Below are 17,732 nucleotides of genomic sequence, written 5' to 3'. Positions count from 1 at the left end.
TAAATCAAACACAGGAGAAGGTGTTGCACATTCCACATCTTGAAGTCATGTATGTCAACATCCTTTTGTAGGTGATAATGAAGAAAAAAAGGGAAAGCATTGCAGGTGGTAATAGTATGCACAAATTAGAATGAAATTGGCCATGGGCCAAATATACAGAACAATCCGTGGCAAAACAGCTATTAAACACAGTGTTGTAATTTAAGTTGTAGGATTTATGGAATATGGAGATAAAAAAAACCTATACATGTATTTGTTCATAGAAAGTAGAAAAAAATTACATTGTTTCAGGCCAGGCCTTCAAAGTGGATTTGATTATGCAATTGTAGTTAAATTGTAATACTACAAGGTAATTGGTCAAACTCGGAACTACATGAATTGAGCTGGATTGCTGTCATTCTATATATCTCCAGAAAGGCAAGGATAACACTTACTCTCGGATACCGCAAATGTGTGTGCCTTGTATGGTTTCCACCTTTCCCAGAGAAAAAACGCTGGCCGTGTGTTCATGATTTCAGATTCCGCAAAGGCCTGGACATGCTTCTTAAGTAAAACTTTACAAAAATCATCTGTACTCCTTTTTAACATGGCCTTTCTGCCTTTGCTTACATTAATCGTCAGTCAGGGGTCATTAAGGAAGCTGTAGAACACATGTTTTCTTCTATCGATAAGAGAAAAAAATACCGGCTTTAAGTTATTGTTATAATTTTTCTTATAAAATATCGACCATGCATGAAGAAAACCGACCAGTTGGCAACACCTGTCCCATGTTGGGAGAGTCTTACCCTTTAGGGAACAGCTTTATTCTTTCCCAATCTGAACGGATCACTGACGTTAAGGTCTCACACTGGATAATCGACTGTTTCTGTTAAAGCGTTAACTTTCGCCCAAACTTTCCTCAAATCCCAGTACTTTGGGAAATCCGATCACTTAAGTATAGTCTATTTATTTATTGACTTGTCAACTAAGAACTGACTAAAGTATATCGAAAACGGACAATGCAACAGCTTTAACTCCAGGTCCGTGTTCTTATCTGTAGACAACCCCGCACATTTCTGATGACCTTTGTTTTAAAACTTTCAATTTATATGCGTTTGCATTTCCAATAATTCCCTGCGAAAGGTCTATTGTAGCCAACTCACGTCCGATACTCGTATCCTTCTATAAACTCGTAAATGATGCTGCTCATAAACAGCTCGAATTTGAGAGATGAACTCGAGTAGGCAATTTGATTCGACTGATGAAAACAAGGATTCGTACGATAAACTTGTAGAAAAAAACAAAACGACACTCATTTTTGCCTAGATCCAGGACCATCGGCCCGGGTTTAGTTGTAGCTCTAGCGTAAAATAAAGAGCGAAGTCTAAATTAGTTTACAGCTATTCGTACAAAAATGTGTTTCCAGTAGAAACAGATGGGCCGACTTAAAGTCATTATTTATTTATTTATTTATGTATATATATATATATATAATCATGTTAAATCTGTTTACTATTTATTTTCAATAATTCGGTTAAAGTGTTCTCAACTTACGTGCATAGTTCATACAGCCTGTGCTGCCTTCTTCCTCGCGTCTATGTTGTCTGGTCCGCAACGAAAGGTACAGTACTACAAGTTCCACAGGAATTACACATGTAGTGCCGCCCTGCTCCTGGTAGGTAGCAGTGGCGGCCATCTTCGAAAGGCCGATGTTTACGTTTATCTCAACAAAAATGTTCCAGTTCGAAGAAAATAATTGGCAAAAATGTCTAATTTATTGATGCCGTTGTGAAAATTGGTTATAATTAACTGTTCTTCTAAAGAAATTATAGACCTTTATGCTTTCTACTACTAAACAATATAAAAATATTAATGCGCTTCTGTTCATAAAATCAACTACATATTTTCTGTTCCTTAATAGAAATAAATAAAATGAATTACCTTCTGATTTGTGCCAGCTCGTACTGCAGCGACAAATGTATTTTCGCAATCATATTATGGCGGTGCCGGTATCTTGCTGTCGATTCAGTCTCTTACACAGGCTTCTTATTCCTTACATTGGGACGGCTAGACACACCCATTGAATGGGGCGGGCTTCTGCGTGTTTTGAAACGAGTTTTCTACGAATAACAAAAGTTCATTTCAAACGTAAACTTGGTGTCAGAGACTTCATCAACGGTTTGAACAGATACAGCAAGCAAGCTGGAAGTTTCGGAGAAAGTTTAGTTTGAAAGTGTTAAAATGCAAATCGTTCTCTGGTTATTTTTTCAAGAAGTGGTAACACTGTAGGGTAGTCACGCGTCCTGCATTTACATGTTTATCCAGTAGTCATAGCTCCTGCCTGACTGCCCTTCTCATTAAGGTTCCCCACCAGTTTTAATTCTCTCAAAGGGCCAGCAGTACTAGTTCCTGCCTGCAGTGCTTAATTTGTGCTTGTTTTTTTCCGGTGCAAAGCACCTGCACTTATTTTTCGGCCTCAAGCATTTACTGCGAGCAAAAAGCACATCTGGGAAAGACGGAGAAGAGAAAAACGAAAAGAGCGTCACAATGGGAGAAAGCAGAAAGCTGCAGGAGTGAGCTGAAGGGGCAGAGAGTCGCATCAAATAGATTCAAGAGGTCAGAGATGGCTTCAGAATTACGCTGCCTCAGTATACCATGTTCACACATTTAATGGCAGCGTGTTTAAAATGAGGTTTTTGGGTACTGGCAAGTTTTTATTTACAAATTAAGCACTGACTCCCTGGAAGGAAGAAGCTGCAACCCAGGAGGCCCTACTCATTGCAGCTTCAGGAGCACGTTCTGCAACTGAGGTCATACCTGCCAACATATTCGATCAGGAAAATGGGAGATTAATTTTGAGTAAAATAAAAAAGCGGGAAGTTGTATTTTCCCCATTTCCTTCCAGTGAAGCAGAAGACATTTTAGGCGGAAGACAGCTAAAATAAAATCAAGTTTGGCTTTTAAAATCAGGAGTCTCCCCTGAATCTGGCATGTATGCGAGGATGTAAATCCAGACCCTTGCCATAAACAGACTAGAATGTGGGAATGAAAACCATGCAGGGCACCTGTCCTGGGACTAAACCCTTGATGCTTATTTCTTCCATTTAACCTTGTTTGAAAGTGCTGACGGATTGTCAGTTCGGTGGACAGAGAGACGGAGGGATTATGGTTTCACCTGGATCAAACAGTTTGTTAAAGTAATATCTTGTGTTAATAGTTTTAGAAAGCACATAAATACCAATCGGCATCTTGGTGGTAGTGTTTCAACTTGATATTTCAGAATGAAATGAAGGCTGAGAAGGGGATTTAGATAACTGAGCAGAAAAGCCACATTTTTAGTTGCTTCCTGAATTTTATGAGGTTAGGCTGAGTTCTAAGATGGTAGGTATAGAGTTCCACCATTTAGATGTAGTGTAAGAGAAACTTCTTCCTCCTCGTTGTGCTTTTGTGATTCTGGGAATGATTACCTGTCTCGCAGCGCTGGACCGTAGAATACGAGTATGTGAGTACCATTTAAACATTTCTTGAAAAGAGATAGGGCCAACCTGGTGCAAGGCCTTGTGAGCCCAACACAAGGTTTTGAACTTAATTTGTGCCTTAATTGATAACAAGCTCAACTCCTTAATAGCAGTCGCTGCTCGCGCTAAACTGAAAGGGTGGGGCGAAGAATTAAATAAAACAATAATAATGAAAAACAAACAAAAAACCACTTCCCTCCTCCGCCGCACGCCACTCCTCTCTCTGTCTCTCGTCAACTGCAGGCACAGGTTCCCAGCCTGCCCTGCTGCCAATCCTGACCCTGCTCAAGGCATGAGACAGCTGGCCAAACACACATGCACTCCCCCTCCGTTACGTCACCCAGTGGCCCCTCCCTTTTTCACCAAAAAACAATCATAAACACAAGTTAATCATCGTTTTTTGGGAAAAGGTTTGCAGTTGCCGCTGCTGGTGGGGGCAGGGGGTGTGAGTCTCCTCCGCCCCCACGGAGATACACCTATCCATTGACCGGTACCATACAGCCCTCACACAAACTGACTTCCTAGGGCATAACATGGGGCAGAGTCAGCAGAAAGCAACATGCTGATAACTGGTATGAGGGTGTCAGGAATAGAACCATGCGTGGTCCAGGTCCTGCCCGAAACTCCGCTGTGCGGCTCTGCAGTGCTTTCTGCGCACCACTTGTCATCCCCTCTTGGTCCAAAGGTGCCCATCAACATCGTCTGCCCTGTGGCAAAGCTCATAGAGCTGCAGGTTCAGGTCATTGGTGGACAAGATGCACTTATCAGTGCTATTCCATGAAGGGACTACAATTCCCATGTTTTTAGAGGCAGCAGCCATCTTGGGGTGTGGAGGGCCTATAAAGCCCAGTCATACCCAAGCACATTGCTCACTATTTGGAAGACTTCGATGCAGCCAGACCTCATGGGGGTTTCTCTGGAGAAGAGCAGAGTTCCTGAATGGCAGAGTGTCATCTAACCGAAGTATCCTTGTTTCCATGGTGCATTCAAAAACGAGTAGGTCGTACTCGTAGCAGTAAGGCCTTGCTGAATCCAAGTTTGAAGGAAGTCGTTGATTCCAAAAGGTAAATCGCCCCCTTAGCATAACGAGCAAAGCGTTTCAGGCCACATTGGTAAAGCGCCCCGGGCACGACATTTAAAGCGCTTCAGTTCACAGGAGTAAAGCGCACTTGGCATGGTATTTAAAGCGCTTCAGTTCACAGGAGTAAAGCGTACTTGGCATGGTATTTAAAGCATTTCAGTTCCCAGGAGTAAAGCTCACTTGGCATGGTATTTAAAGCGCTTCAGTTCACAGGAGTAAAGCGCACTTGGCACGATACTCAAAGCGCTTCAGTTCACAGGAGTAAAGTGCCCTTGGCACAGCAATCAAAGCGCTTCAGTTCACAGGAATTAAGTGCCCTCGGCACAGCATTCAAAGCGCTTCAGTTCACAGGAGTAAAGCGCCCGGGGCAAGACATTTAAAGCACTTCAGTTCACAGGAGTAAAGCGCACTTGGCATGGTATTCAAAGCGCTTCAGTTCACAGGAGTAAAGCGCACTTGGCACGACATTCAAAGCGCTTCAGTTCATTGGAAGTAAATTGGTCCACTAATCAGGGCGCTTCAGTTTACATGAGTAAAACTTTCAGGCCTAGGTGGCAAATGTGAAAACATCTCAAAGATAAGCAAATCATAGTTTCATTATTTTTGGAAGCATAATATGTGAGAGACATATTTAAGTCTTTGCGAATTTCTAGACTGAGACCAAACGTTTTATGTTTATGAATGCATAGTAGTTGCATGATTGATATTCAGAGTATGTCCAAGGTCCAAGCTCTTGCCTTCTCAAGGTTCAGAGGTCTCAGTTCGTTCTTGTTCCATGATTCAGAGAAGGGCCACGCCCAGTTTTGTTTAATGCTCATGACATCCTGAAGTATCATGATTTTACTAATTGTTTGTGTTCCATGATTCAGAGAAGGACCACGCCCAGTTTTGTTTAATGCTCATGACATCCTGAAGTATCATGATTTTACTAATTGTTCTTGTTCCATGATTCAGAGAAGGGCCACGCCCAGTTTTGTTTAATGCTCATGACATCCTGAAGTATCATGATTCTACCAATTGTTCTTGTTCCATGATTCAGAGAAGGGCCACGCCCAGTTTTGTCTAATGCTCATGACATCCTGAAGTATCATGATTCCACCAACACTTGCATTCACGGAGAGGCCTTAGTCTATTCCATAAGGGTCTCAACACTTGCATTCACGGAGACGCCTTTGTCTATTCCATAAGGGTCTCAACTCTTGCATTCACGGGGATGCCATTGTCTATTCCATAAGGGTCTCAACTCTTGCATTCACTGAGACACCTTTGTCTATTCCATAAGGGTCGCAACTCTTGCATCCTTGCACCCACGGAGACGCCTTTGTCTATTCCATAAGGGTCTCAACTCTTGCATCCACGGAGACACCTTTGTTTATTCCATAAGGGTCTCAACTCTTACATCCACGGAGACCCCTTTGTTTATTCCATAAGGGTCTCAACACTTGCATTCACGCAGACGCCTTTGTCTATTCCATAAGGGTCTCAACTCTTGCATTCACGGAGACGCCTTTGTCTATTCCATAAGGGTCTCAACTCTTGCACACACACAGAGACGCCTTTGTCTATTCCATAAAGTCTCAACACTTGCACACACGGAGACGCCTTTGTCTATTCCATAAGGGTCTCAACTCTTGCATTCACGAAGACGCCTTTGTTTATTCCATAAGGGTCTCAACTCTTGCACACACGGAGACGCCTTTGTCTATTCCTTAATGGTCTCAACACTTGCATCCACAAGGACGCCCCTGTCTATTCCATAAGGGTCTCAACTCTTGCACACACGGAGACGCCTTCGTTTATTCCATAAGGGTCTCAACTCTTGCATCCACTAAGACACCTTTGTTTATTCCATAAGGGTCTCAACACCTGCATTCACAGAGACGCCTTTGTCTAAAAGTATAATTGAATGTTAATGCTGTTATGAACAAGTATATACATACATACTGAACCATTTTTCCTTTTCAGATCTCTCTCCCTGCTGTTCCCTACCCTAATTCCCTTCCCCCGACTGGCTTCACCATAACTCTGTGCTATAATAGCTTTCTGAGTTGGTGACACCGGAAGGTGGGCCTGTTGTTCGGCAGCGTGCAGATCCCGAGGAAAGGACACTGTGACAAAGGGGGAGTTTTTGAAAGCCCAGTTGATCGCTCTCACTACCTCTCCATGACTCAATTTTTCTTCTTCAGCCACTGCCAACTCCAAACCAAAGTGCCATCTTCCAAGCAGATGAGGGAGGACGGGCTTGCTCACTGTAGGTTTCAGGCCCATTTTTATTGGGGGGGGGGAATGCTGGAACTAGCAGGATCTTGATGGTTTTGGTGTCAGCCGCAGTCTGCATCTTGGATGGGAGCTGCAGAGCCTGACAAGCTCCAAGCACCGAACGCCAGAACAGGTCGGAAATATTTGTCAGAGTGCTGCCACAGCCATGGTGACAGATGTGGTAATGGCTGCTCAATTTGCATGTTTATGTTTATCAGAAAACAAAAAGCAAAGTTCCTGACAAACTGGAAGTTTTCAGGCACATAGAGGAAATGGATATTTTCTTCCTCCCACATCCACCATACTTTGCAGTCAGGTGTTCAAGTGCAGTTGACACTGTAGTAGAATACTGAGTGTCATAACTCTTACTGGGAGCAATTTGAAACCAACTTTTTGTCACACTGTTTTATATGCCTAGCTTTTTTCTACTAGCATTTTCATGTGTAATATGTCAACAAACACAGCACTAATTTGCACAATGGCAACACCTTAAACTAACAAGTTTATTTTTATTCTATTAATGTTTTATTTTCACCATAGCCTTACATGCATGTTGCTCAGAAGTGATTAGAAAGCAGTATCCTGGCACTATATAACCCCTCCGCTGCCAGGCATTTCCTCCTCAGGTGCCAAGCCTTTTTTTGGCTTTTTGGTGCAGTTCTCACTTTGGCCCTCATAACTTTTTGTCCATATAAGCTACCCAAACCAAATTTGCATCCTTTTTTTCCAACATCCTAGGGATTCTAGAGGTACCCAGACTTTGTGGGTTGCCCTGAAGGAGCCCAAGAAATTAACCAAAATACAGCGAACATTTCGTTTAAAAAAAAAAAATGGGGAAAAAGGGCTGCAGAAGAAGGCTTGTGTTTTTTCCCCTGACAATGGCATCAACAAAGGGTTTGCGGTGCTAATATCACCATCTTCCCAGCTTTCAGGAACAGGCAGACTTGATTCAGAAAACCAAATTTTTCAACACAATTTTGGCATTTTACTGGGACATACCCCATTTTTACATTTTTTTTGTGGTTTAAGCCTCCTTCCGGTTAGTGACAAAAATGGGTGTGAAACCAATGCTGGATCCCAGAAGGGTTTCCTGCAGAAAATAACAGCTGAAATAAAAATATATTAAAATTGAGGTGAAAAAAACAGCAATTTTTCTCCACGTTTTACTCTAACTTTTTCCTGCAGTGTCAGATTTTTTAAAGCAATATACCGTTACGTCTGCTGGACTCTTCTGGTTGCGCGGATATATAGGGCTTGTAGGTTCACCAAGAAGCCAAGGTACCCAGAGCGAATAAATGAGCTCCACCTTGCCGTGGGTTTTCACTCTATACCGGGTATACAGTAATTGATTTGCTGAAATATAAAGAGTTGAAAATAGGTGTCAAGAAAACCTTTGTATTTCCAAAATGGGCACAAGACAAGGTGTTGAGAAGCAGTGATTATTTGCACATCTCTGAATTCCGGGGTGCCCATACTAGCATGTGAATTACAGGGCATTTCTCAAATAGATGTATTTTTTACACACTGTCTTACATTTGGAAGGAAAGAATGTAGAGAAATACAAGGGGCAATAACACTTGTTTTGCTATTCTGTGTTCCCCCAAGTCTCCCGATAAAAATGGTACCTCACTTGCGTGGGTAGGCCTAATGCTCACGACAGGAAACGCAACATGGACACATCACATTTTTTCATTGAAATCTGACTTTTTTTTGCAAAGTGCCTAGCTGTAGATTTTGGCCTCAAGTTCAGCCGGCACCTAGGGAAACCTACCAAACCTGCACCTTTTTGAAAACTAGACACCTAGGGGAATCCAAGATGATGTCACTTGTGGGGCTTTTACCAGGTTCGTTTCCCAGAATCCTTTGCAAACCTCAAAATGTGGCCAAAAAACACTTTTTCCTCATATTTCGGTGACAGAAAGTTCTGGAATCCGAGAGGAGCAACAATTTCCTCCCACCCAGCATTCTCCCAAGTCTCCCGATAAAAATGGTACCTCACTTGTGTGGGTAGGCCTAGCGCCCGCGGCAGGAAATGCCCCGAAACACAACGTGGACACATCACATTTTCCCAAAGAAAACAGACCTGTTTTTTGCAAAGTGCCTAGCTGTGGATTTTGGCCTCTAGCTCAGCCGGCACCTATGGAAACCTACCAAACCTGAGCATTTTTTAAAACTAGACCCCTAGGGGAATCCAAGATGGGGTGTCTTGTGTGGCTCTCACCAGGTTCTGTTAACCAGAATCCTTTGCAAACTTCAAAATTTGTCCAAAAAAAAACTTTTTCCTCACATTGCGGTGACAGAAAGTTCTGGAATCTGAGAGAAGCCAGAAATTTCCTTCCACCCAGCGTTCCCCCAAGTCTCCCGATAAAAATTATACCTCATTTGTGTGGGTTGGCCTAGTGCTCACAACAGGAAATGCCCCAAAACGCTATCTCGACAAATCAAAATGATCAAATACAAAACTACCTGTTTTTGCAGGATGGGGGGCACCTGGGTTTTTGGTCCTTTGCTCAGCAGCCATCTAGGGAAACCTACCAAATCCAGACATTTCTGAAAACTAGACACCCGAGGGAGGTGTAACGTGCGTGGATCCCCCAATGTTTTCTTACCCAGCATCCTCAGCAAACCTCAAATTTAGCTAAAAAAATCACATTTTCCCACATTTCTGTGTGGGATCACTGCACCTGGACAAATTTCCTACCACCCAACGTTCCCCTCAGTCTCCTGGTAAAAATGATACCTCACTTGTGTAGGTGGGCCAGGTAAGTGCCTGTGACAGGGAAGAGCCAAAAACATGTCGACATTGAGAGGGAACCAAAGCGGGTCCAAAAGGGCAGTTTAAAAAAAACAGTTTTAGGCTGACAAGTGCAGCACAATTATTATTGGTATATGTAGGAAGTTGGCTCTGTACATACTATCTCAAAGTGAGAGATAGTGTGCACAGACCCCAAGGGTTCCCCTTAGAGGTTGATAGTGGCAAAATTAGATAATACCAATGCTCTATTTTGTGGTAGTGTGGTCGAGCAGTAGGCTTATCAGAGGGTAGTGTTAAGCATTTGTTGTACACACACAGGCAATAAATGAAAACACACACTCAAAAGACTTAACTCCAGGCCAATAGGTTTTATATAGAAAAATGTTATTTTCTTAATTTATTTTAGAACCACAAGATTCAGAATTCAATTAAGTACATACATTTTAAGGTACTTGGCATAAGTAAATATGGAACTTTGAATTAAAACATTAATGTACACAGTTTTGGCAAAAATGGCAATAAGCTATTTTAAAAGTGGACACAGTGCAAAAATCAACAGTTCCTGGGGAGGTAAGTAATGGTTGGTTTTTCAGGTAAGTAAAGCACTTACAAGTTCAGTCTCTGGGACATAGGCAGCCCACCATTGGGGGTTCAAGTCAACCCCAAACACCCAGGACCAGCAACACAGGGCTGGTCAGGTGCAGAGGTCAAAGTAGGGCCCAAATAACATAGGCGCGTATGGAGACTAGGGGTGCTCCGGTTCCAGTCTGCTAGCAGGTAAGTACCTGCATCCTCGGGGAACAGACCGGGGGGGTTGTAGAGCACTGGGGGGTCACAAACAGGCACACAAAATACACCCTCAGCGGCACAGGGGCGGCCGGGTGCAGTGTGTGAAGTAGGTGTCGGGTTTTAGGTAGAAATCAATGGAGAGACCCCTGGGGTCACTCTGGCGATGCAGGCAGGGCACAGGGGGACTTCTCGGGCCAGCCACCGACTGGGCTAGGATGAGGGCTGCCTGCTGGTCACTCCAGCACCAGTAGTTGGTTTCTCTCGGGCCTGGGGGCTGCGGGTGCAGTGCTTCTTCGAGGCGTTGGGTTCTTTGTTACTGGGCATTTGCGGTCAGAGGGAGCCTCTGGATACTCTCTGCAGGCATCGCTGTGGGGTGCAGGGAGGTCGTCTCAGGGTGTCCACATCGTTGGAGTCGCCTGGGGGTCCTCTCTGCAGTGTTGGTTCTTCTGGACACGAGCCTGGGGCATCGGTTGCAGAGTGTTGGGGACTCACACTTCCGGAGTGAGGCTAGAGTCCCTTTGAAGATGGTTTCTATGTTGCTGTTTCGACAGAGCCTCTGTCCACAGGAGTTTCATGGTCCTTTGGCTCCAGGGCAGTCCTCTGAGTCCTCAGAGGTCGCTGATCCTGCTGGATGCGTCGCTGTGCAGGTTCTTTGAGTCTGGAGACAGGCCGGTAGGGCTGGTGCCAAGTCAGTTTTCATCTCTGCGGGGCTTTCAGGTCATCAGTCCTTCTTGTTGTTGCAGTGTGTCAGAAATCTAGTTTTCTGGGTTCAGGGTCGCCCCTAAATACTCAATTTAGGGGGTGTTTAGGTCTGGGGGGCAGTAGCCAATGGCTACTGTCCTTGAGGGTGGCTACACCCTCTTTGTGCCTCCTCCCTGTGGGGTGGGGGGCACAGCCCTAATCCTATTGGGGAAATCCTCCAAAGCAAGATGGAGGATTTACTAAGGCAGGGGTCACCTCATCTCAGGACACCTTAGGGGCTGTCCTTGCTGGACGGTGACTCCTCCTTCTTTTTCTCATTATCTCCTCCGGACTTGCTGTCAAAAGTGGGGGCTGCGTCCTTGGTATGGGCATCTCCACTTGCTGGAATGCCCTGGGGCACTGTAAAGCCAGGCTCGAGCCTTTGAGGCTCACCACCAGATGTTACAGCTCCTGCAGGGAGAGGTGTGAACCCAGTAAAGGCTTTGGTCCTGGCCACAGAGTGCACAAAGGCATTCACATCATGTGGCCAGAAACCCGTCTGGATGTGGCAGGCTGGCAGAAACTGGTCAGCCTAGCACTAGTAGTCGGACTGGTATACATGGGGCATCTCTATGATGCCCTCTGTGTGCATTTCTCTATACATCCAACACTGGCATCAGTGTGGATTTATTGTGCTGAGAAGTTTGATACCAAACTTACCAGTATTCAGTGTAGCCATTATGGAACTGTGGAGTTTGTGTTTGACAAACTCCCAGACCATATACTCTTTATGGCTACCCTGTACTTACAATGTCTAAGAATTGGCTTAGACACTGTAGGGACATAGTGCTCATGCAGCTATGCCTTCACCTGTGGTATAGTGCACCCTGCTTTAGGGCTGTAAGGCCTGCTAGAGGGGTGACTTACCTATGCCACAGGCAGTGGGTTGTGGGCATGGCACTCTGAGGGGAGGGTCTTTTTCTCCCCACCAGCACACAAAAGCTGTGAAGCAGTGTGCATGTGCTGAGTGAGGGGGTCCCTAGGGTGGCATAATACATGCTGCAGCCCTTAGGGACTTTCCCTGGCCACAGGGCCCTTGGTTCCAGGGGTACCATTTACAAGGGACTTATCTGTGTACCAGGGCTGTGCCAATTGTGGAGACAAAGGTACAGTTTAGGGAAAGAACACTGGTGCTGGGGCCTGGTTAGCAGGGTCCAAGCACACTTTCAATCATAACTAGCATCATCAAAAAGCAAAAAGTTAGGGGGTAACCATGACAACAGTGGCATTTTCCCACAGTATAGATGCGACAATGCTGGGTGGTAGGAATTTTGTGGATTCCTGCAGATTCCAGAAGGTTCCATCACAAAAATGTGGGAAAAATGTGTGATTTCCAGCAAAGTTGGAGGTTTGCAGGGCAATGTGGGTAAGAAAATGGTGCAGGCTGCATGTGAAGCACACACCCTGGACTCACCCAGATGTTTAGTTTTCAGATGTGTCTAGGTCTGGTGGATTTTTCTACCTGGCAGCGTCCCAAAGTCCAAAAAGTGCAGCCCTCACCATTCCAAGTGGGACAATTTTGAGAGTTAGTCAAGCTCTCTTGGCCCAAATGTAAAACCAAAACCCAAAATAATCAGATGTCCTCCTGCTTGCCATGGTATAAGATGTTTTAGTGTGCGGGGGAGCGCTGAAAAACTGTTACCCCCTTCAGTTGGGGTGGGGGCATAACAAGGCCCATACTGGTTGATAGCCACCACCCCACAATTTTTTTTTTTATTCCCTGGCATCTAGTAGACTTTCTGCCCCCCCAGGGGTGTGGATCGGGGATAATTGCCCCATCTGCCCACTGGTGGCCAGAACAACTTTGGCCTCATTTATTTTGGGTGGGGGTATGGCCATAATATGGCCTCTTATTTTGAAAAAAGTTGGGCCTTCCAAAAATAGGCCGATCTGCCCCCAAGGGGGGGCAGATATGGCCAACAGTAAGTTGCCCCCATGGGGAGCGACCCTTGCCCAAGGGGATGCCCCCCCAAACAAAATACACACACACACCAATCCCTGGTGCCTAAGTGGTTTCTGCCGCCCCTCCCCCGGGGGCAGATCAGCCTAATATAAAGAGGCCGATCTGCCCCCAAGGGGAGCAGAAATGGCCTAAAATAAATTTGGCCCCCCAGGGTCGCTCCCCTTGCAGGAAATTGGCGCAAAAAAAATCCCTGGTGCCTAGTGGTTTCTGCCCCCTTGGGGGGGCAGATCGGCCTATAAAAACAATAGGTGGATTAGCCCCCAAGGGGGCAGGAATGGCCTAAAATAAATTTGCCCCCCAAGGGAACGACCCTTGCCTAAGGGGTTGCTCCCCACATATCAAAAAGTAAAATACATTTTAAAAAAATTATCCCTGGTGTCTAGGGGGTTTCTGCCCCCCCCCATGGGGGCAGATCGGCATAATTATATTAGGCCAGTCTGCCCCCATGGGGGGCGAAATGGCCTAAAACTAAATTTGCCCCTCCAAGGGAACGACCCTAGCCCAAGGGGCCGCACACCTCATGTCAACTGCAAAAAAAAAAAAATCCCCAGTGTCTAGTGGTTTCTGCCCCCCTTGGGGGCAGATTGGCCTAATAAAAATAGGCCGATCTGCCCCCAAGGGGGACAGAAATGTCCTAAAATTAATTTTTCCCCCTGGCCGCTCCCCGTATGTCAATTGCAAAAAAAATCCCTGGCGTCTAGTGGGCATTTCTGCTGCCCGATCGCTTCACGATCGGGCAGCAGAAATGCTGAGAGAGACATGAAAGGAGAGTCGCCTTTTTCTTAATTCTCACATATGATTGCACCTTCAAATATGTGAACTCAGCATTTCTGCAGTACAAAAAAACTATTTTGTTTGATTAAGTAGACTAACGTTTGCTGCAAGAACCTAGCCCACATACCCAGGAGGTCTAACCCACATAACCTAGTACTTCTTTTAGTTTACCAACAACATTGCCATCAGGGCTGGAGTGTTTCTCAGTTTGTTTAAACACTCAATTTTAATAAATATATTACTAAAACATGATGTGGTAACATATTGTCAATTACACACTAACTTTCCAAGAAATGTCCAAAAAACTCTCCACTATCTTGCAGCTTTACTGATAAAACTATATAGTGTATTAACAATCTGTGAAAATTGGGTTTCAGAAAACATATCTTTTGATCATCAACATGTAAAGTATCCTGATTTTGTTTTTATCCTATTAAAATATTTTTTCATCACACAGAAATATAAAAAAGGGCTTTCACAACTACTGAAATATATTTTGAAATGTTTTCACAGTTGACTTAGTCATTCAAATGTTGTGTGTTAGGAAAAACCTGACACCCTATATCCTTTTATTTTACATTCTAATCAGCAGGTCACACAATTCACCTTATAAAGTCCTGGAACTCAGCAGTCAGAAGGAAAATTAATTGTAAGAAAAACTGACTTTTGACCTCTGTCTGTGAACACAGAGCAAATGTGATATAAGAACAAGATTTTAAGGCATCTTTTATTGCCCCTCCACTTTTCAACTGAACAGAAGACCTGTTCATTGTCAACTCGCCAGAAGGGATGAGTAAGTATAAAATATAGCTTGACCTCATCAAATAAGACTCACCAATGCGATTGGTCGAGTGGATTTTCGAGCCCTGAAGGATAGCAGACCATCCTTCAGGAGAAGCAAGTAGACCTGGAGAACAGATCCAGAAAGTGCAATATTTGAATAGGTGATTATTCCACCAATGACATAAGATGCAGACTTCAAGAAGCACATCCAGAAACTGTGCCAGATGTGCTGGATCATCCAGATAGATGACCATCAAAACTGAACGAGAACATAGAGTGGTATCCATGTGTTTTAAGAGAAACATGCCACCCAGTGTGTTAGCTTTACTCCACAACTTCAAAGACAAAGATGAACCAATGAGCAGTTTGAGAGAAGGGTAAAAAGTAAGATATAATGATGTGGCTATACAAATCTTCCCGGATCTGTCTCTGATAACGCTACAGAAAAGAAATCACATCAGAACGGCAGCTAAGTTTCTGTGGAAGGAATATGTCATCCTTTTTGTTTATGCCTTTCATGAAAATGCAAACATTGGTCTACAAAGTAATTGGAGGAAACTGCAGCATCATGGGCCTTGATCTCAATGGAACAACAGAATAGGTGGATCTGTTAGGAGCCCATGCCATCAAGCGGCCTCCTTGGAAGAGCATTTCACATCAACGCATAGGCAGAGGACCAGATGTGGGGGAAATCCAAGAAAGGGAAATGGACGCTATTAGCTACAAAAGGTCAGCAACAAGACAAAAGGGAGAGATGGAGAACAAACCCCAACCGACAGACAGTCTAGTATGAGGACGTCTTCTGGTCAGAGGTGAAATTTGATAAAATCGCAATGGGATAATGAAACAAGTGGCATAGGAGCAAATGGATGAATGAGGTGGTAAGGTGGAACTTGCACAAGAAACCTGCAATCCATGGATTCTTTTTTTTAAAAACATCTTTTTATTAAACCGTTGCTCAGTACAATACATTAAAAACAAATACATTCAACGAATATACCTTTGTGAGAAGTGATCGGTTTCAGAGGTGAAGTCTTATCCGAATGTAAGTCCAAATCATGGAAAGAAAACTCTGTTAAAATCATACCTAGCAAAACCTAATAGGTCCCACGAAACCCCTATGAAGAATCCCACCCCTCCACCCGTCCCCAGGATCCTCCTCACAATCCTTTATAAGCACCCCAGTGTGACCATATCTTATCTAATTTCCGCGGCACCTCCGGCTCTGATACCCAACCTGTTCTGTATGATGGCACCAGTCTATGTTTTCCTCCCAGGCATGAACATCCAGTGGCCTGGGCGCTCCCCAGGCTTGGGCTATGTCTCTTTTGGCCACTCCCGCCACAAGCATCAGCCAGGTCTTCTGATGTCTCTGCCAAGTCTCCTCCCCTGTAATATGTAACACCAACCACCGGGCCTCCCATGGGATCATGAGCCCCATGACTTGGGCCATGATATGGACCACCTTTCCCCAAAACTGTTGGAATACTGGGCAGTCCCATAGGATGTGAAAACATTTCCCCATCCTGCCACACCCTCTTCTACATAGGTCTGAATCACTGTGCCTTATGCGATGCAGGAGGGATCTGAAAAAATACAACATGTGGAGGATTCGCAATTGTATGAGGCGGAACATCGCACGTATTGCCACCTTTCTAGGGCCCTGGAGGGCGTCCTGCCAATCATTGTCTTCTATCTTGCCTAGGTCGCCCACCCATGCCTCAAGGAGAGAATGGCATGGATCGGGGAGTTATTCATTTCCTGTAGATAGGTGAGATCGCTTTTTCGGGCATAGGGTCCAGTAGTAAATGGTCCTCTAATGGGGAGGATTCAGGAAGATGTTCCTAGCATGTAGATGCCTCTTGAGTGCATGGCCCATTTGGATATATTTAAAAGTTTTGGAGACTCCCAATTCATATTCCTTCTGTAGGTCGTCTAGAGGAATTAGTATCCCACACCTCCAGATGTCCCTATGTCTGTTGAGACCTAGTAATCCCCTCAGAGTACTAATCTCTTTTAGTTGGTCACTACACCATGGCCCTCCCTCCATGCACTCACTGTGGCCTGCATGTGGGGCGGGAGCAAGTCCTCCTCCTTCCTGAAGTAGAACACTGAGGGGTGCCCTTCTTCTCCCATTGCCTCCCTGTCTATCCGGTAGGCGGGCCCCCCACCTCGGCGAATACCCAGTCACCAACTGAGTTAGTTGGGCTGCCCAGTAGTACATTTATATGTCAGGGACCGCTATTCCGCAGTCGAAAACCCCTCCCTGCAGTTTACCAAGGGATATGCAAGGGCTTCCACCATGCCACAAGAGCTTGCGTATCTCACCATTTATCTTTGAGAAGAACTCTGGGGGCACCCTAAATGGGGTATTCTAGAATACATAGATCAGGCAGGGTAAGGTCATCATTTTGAAAAGGGTGGCTCACCCCATCAAGGACAGCGGGAGCCACCGCCAGTGCGTGAGATCAACGCAGAGCTGGTCCAGTTGAGAGTAGAGGTTCTTTCTAAGGAACTCTGCTGAGTTTCTTGTCACATAAATTCCCATATAGGGAAAACCCTCTCTAGTCACCGAGGCTACACACCTTTTTGGTTGGGAAATCTATTTTACTGTTAAAGTAAAGACTTGGTATTTCGCCCATTTTATCTGATAACCAGAGTAAGATCCAAAAGATGGAAAATATGCAACAATCTATCTATGGAGCAGCAAGGTTTTGTGACATATAAGAGAATACGGTCAGCATACAGAGATATCCGGGCCTTCCACCAGCCCCCTTTGGGTATACCCCACACTAGGGGGTCTTGGTTCACCCAGGTGGCCAATGGCTCCAATGCAAGGGCAAACAGCCACAGCGATAAAGGACAGCCCTGCCTAGTGCCTCTGTGGAGCATAAAGGAACAGGACATAACTCCATTAACTCTGGCCCTTGCTTATGGGCAATTATATAATAGTTGAACCCAAGCCCAAAACCTGAGGACAAAACCCAGCCTGGCCAGAACTGCATATTGGTAAGGCCATTCAATACTGTCAAAGGCCATCCTGGCACCCAGCAAGAGTACTGCTGCCTCCTCCGTGCCTTGGGCCCCTGT

At 44.9% G+C, this 17,732-nt stretch overlaps 1 protein-coding gene across 6 annotated transcripts in view; it reads right to left on the bottom strand.

The window, feature by feature from the left end:
• TRIM59 (tripartite motif containing 59) overlaps positions 1 to 2,058 on the bottom strand; it is a 48,697-nt gene extending 46,639 nt beyond the window's left edge. Inside the window, exons 1-2 of one of the 6 annotated variants that reach the window (XR_011199369.1) lie at positions 1,534 to 1,648; positions 435 to 661 (exon numbers count right to left, since the gene is read on the bottom strand). Coding sequence is in view for 1 of the 6 variants with exons in the window: in XM_069213247.1 (XP_069069348.1) it covers positions 1,534 to 1,539 (6 nt within the window). In the remaining 5 variants the exon portion in view is untranslated. Of the gene's footprint in view, positions 1 to 434; positions 662 to 785; positions 1,099 to 1,533; positions 1,669 to 1,920 lie in introns of those variants that run through there. The other 5 variants (XM_069213249.1, XM_069213250.1, XM_069213251.1 and 2 more) reach the window with 5 other exon arrangements.
• Between the last annotated feature and the right edge of the window lie 15,674 nt (positions 2,059 to 17,732).

The sequence above is a fragment of the Pleurodeles waltl genome, chromosome 11, assembly GCF_031143425.1.
Source record: "Pleurodeles waltl isolate 20211129_DDA chromosome 11, aPleWal1.hap1.20221129, whole genome shotgun sequence".
NCBI lineage: Eukaryota > Metazoa > Chordata > Amphibia > Caudata > Salamandridae > Pleurodeles > Pleurodeles waltl.
The sequence above is the reverse complement of the archived record's forward strand: the minus strand, read 5'-3'. Positions and strand labels throughout refer to the sequence as shown.